Source organism: Corvus brachyrhynchos, unplaced genomic scaffold, assembly GCF_000691975.1.
Source record: "Corvus brachyrhynchos isolate BGI_N302 unplaced genomic scaffold, ASM69197v1 scaffold158, whole genome shotgun sequence".
NCBI lineage: Eukaryota > Metazoa > Chordata > Aves > Passeriformes > Corvidae > Corvus > Corvus brachyrhynchos.
Genome location: NW_008239756.1, coordinates 635,806 through 637,733, shown reverse-complemented (window position 1 = coordinate 637,733; position 1,928 = coordinate 635,806). Strand labels below are relative to the sequence as shown.

General features: G+C 56.4%; 1 protein-coding gene across 1 annotated transcript in view; it reads left to right on the top strand.

Moving 5' to 3' along the window:
- The first annotated feature begins 12 nt into the window (after positions 1 to 12).
- The window catches only part of UBXN6 (UBX domain protein 6), a 3,620-nt gene continuing 1,704 nt past the window's right edge, over positions 13 to 1,928 (top strand). Inside the window, exons 1-6 of the mRNA XM_017742468.1 lie at positions 13 to 310; positions 480 to 602; positions 786 to 883; positions 1,220 to 1,295; positions 1,381 to 1,465; positions 1,691 to 1,923. Of these exons, the coding sequence (XP_017597957.1) occupies positions 116 to 310; positions 480 to 602; positions 786 to 883; positions 1,220 to 1,295; positions 1,381 to 1,465; positions 1,691 to 1,923 (810 nt within the window). The 5' untranslated portion in view covers positions 13 to 115. The remainder of the gene's footprint in view (positions 311 to 479; positions 603 to 785; positions 884 to 1,219; positions 1,296 to 1,380; positions 1,466 to 1,690; positions 1,924 to 1,928) is intronic.

Genomic DNA, 1,928 nt, shown 5'->3' with positions numbered 1-1,928 from the left:
AGGGTGGGAGCGGCCCGCGGGACTGCGGCTCCGGCAGAGCCCGGGGACAGCGGGCCCGGCTGGGAAAGCGCCCGGGAACAGCTCTCGAGGGTGTTTTGGGGCAGCTGTCACGGAAATGGGGTCATGCACTGCCCTGGGCTGGGACACCACACCTGGGCAGGTGTTTGCTTCGCAGGGCAGCGCTGAGCTGTCCAAAAGCCTCTGGAATGCGCTGAGCCTCCTCTTGAACCGGGGTTTGTCTGTTGTAGTGAAAAAAGAGCTGATGGCCGAGGCAGCTGCCAGCGAGAAGGGGCTCTCCATGGAGGAAAAGGTGAGGGGGATGCTCAGCGCCTGCTGAGCACGAACCTGAGGACGTTCCCTGCTCAGCACCCATCACGGCTGCTCTCCCTGTCCTGGGTGGATCTGCCAGGGTGTTTATAAACATAACCCCCCCAAACCCTCCCCATGCTCACTTTGGTGCCTGGTTTTATCTCCTTCAGGAGCAGGAGGAGCAAGGGGCAGCTGCTCCCTCTGTCTCGGGTGTTTATTTCATCTGCCCCTTGACCGGTGACATTGTGAGGAAAGACCAGAAGGAAAAGCACCTCCGAGAAGCCATCCAGGCAGTGAGTGCTTCCCTTCCTCCTCTTCAAACTCCTTTTGTGCCAACCCTCCACCTCCTCCCTGTAAAATCTCCCCAGGACAATTTCACCTTTCTTGTTACATTGTCTTTAGCCCAGCAAATGGGGAACAAATGAGCTGAGCTGGGGTCAGCTCCTCCCTGAGCAGCTTCTCCCCCTCTCCCTCAGTATTTCTCCGTGGACCCGGTGGCTGCTTCCATCATGGAGATCCACACCTTCAATAAGGACCGGGAGAAGGTCCGGGCATGCGTGGAGACCATGGCCAAGTGAGTGGGACTGAGGGCATGGGCAGCTCATCCCTTCCCAGGTGGATTTTCTTGCTGTGCTCCTGGCAAAGTCTTTTTTGTAAGAAAACTGAACTCTTGAACCACCTGGTTTGTCAGTTGACCTGATGTCAGCATCCTGAAGAGCTGGTCTCACTAATCCAGGAGGTTTGGGAGCTGCTGGTTGTTTGCTTTGGCCCCAAAACATTGATGTATTTTATTTTCCTGGGTTTCTCAGCTTTTTCCTCTGTAAGAAATACTGTGAGGTCTTTGTTTCCTCTCTGACCTTGGAGTAGCGTGTCCTGCTTCGATCCAGGCAGTGCGTTCCTCTTCCTGCAGGTACCTGGATAACATCTACCTCCATCCAGAGGAGGAGAAGTACCGGAAAATCAAACTGCAGAACAAGGTGTTTCAGGTGAGCTCAGGCTCCTGCAGCTGCTCAGCCTTGGAAAGCCCTTGCTTGGAGCAAACTCCCTCTAAATCCTGTCCTTTTCTTTCAGGAAAGGATAAGCTGCTTGGAAGGGACACACAAATTTTTCCAGGCTGTCGGGTTTGAGACAAAAACACTGCCTGTTCCAGGACAAGGTAAGAACTCAGGGTGTTAACGTGGAGTCAGGGCTTTGGGGGGTGCTGGGGGAGGCAGCTCTGGTCGCTGAGAGCTCCACAGAGGTCATTACTCCAGGGCTGGAACAAAAACAGCCTCTGAGCCTGCACATTCCTTGTTGAGACGTGACATTTTCCCAGAGATCCTTGTCCCTGTGTCACTGCCCTAAAGACCAAGAGCCTCGTGCCCCATCCTTGTGGTTGCAGAGGCCACGGAGGAGTACTATGTGCTGAAGGAGGAGATGCTGAGCAGGCTGGAGGAGCTGAAGGATTGCAAGGAGCAGCTGCTGAGCTCGGAGCCCGTGCGGGCGCAGCTGCACCGGCAGCTCACGGTGTTCCAGCCGTCGCCCGCGGCCGCGCGCTTTGAGCTGCCCCACGACTTCTTCAATCTCACTGCAGAGGAGCTCCGCAGGGAGCAGCGGCTCCGGGGGGGGGGTGCCGGGGG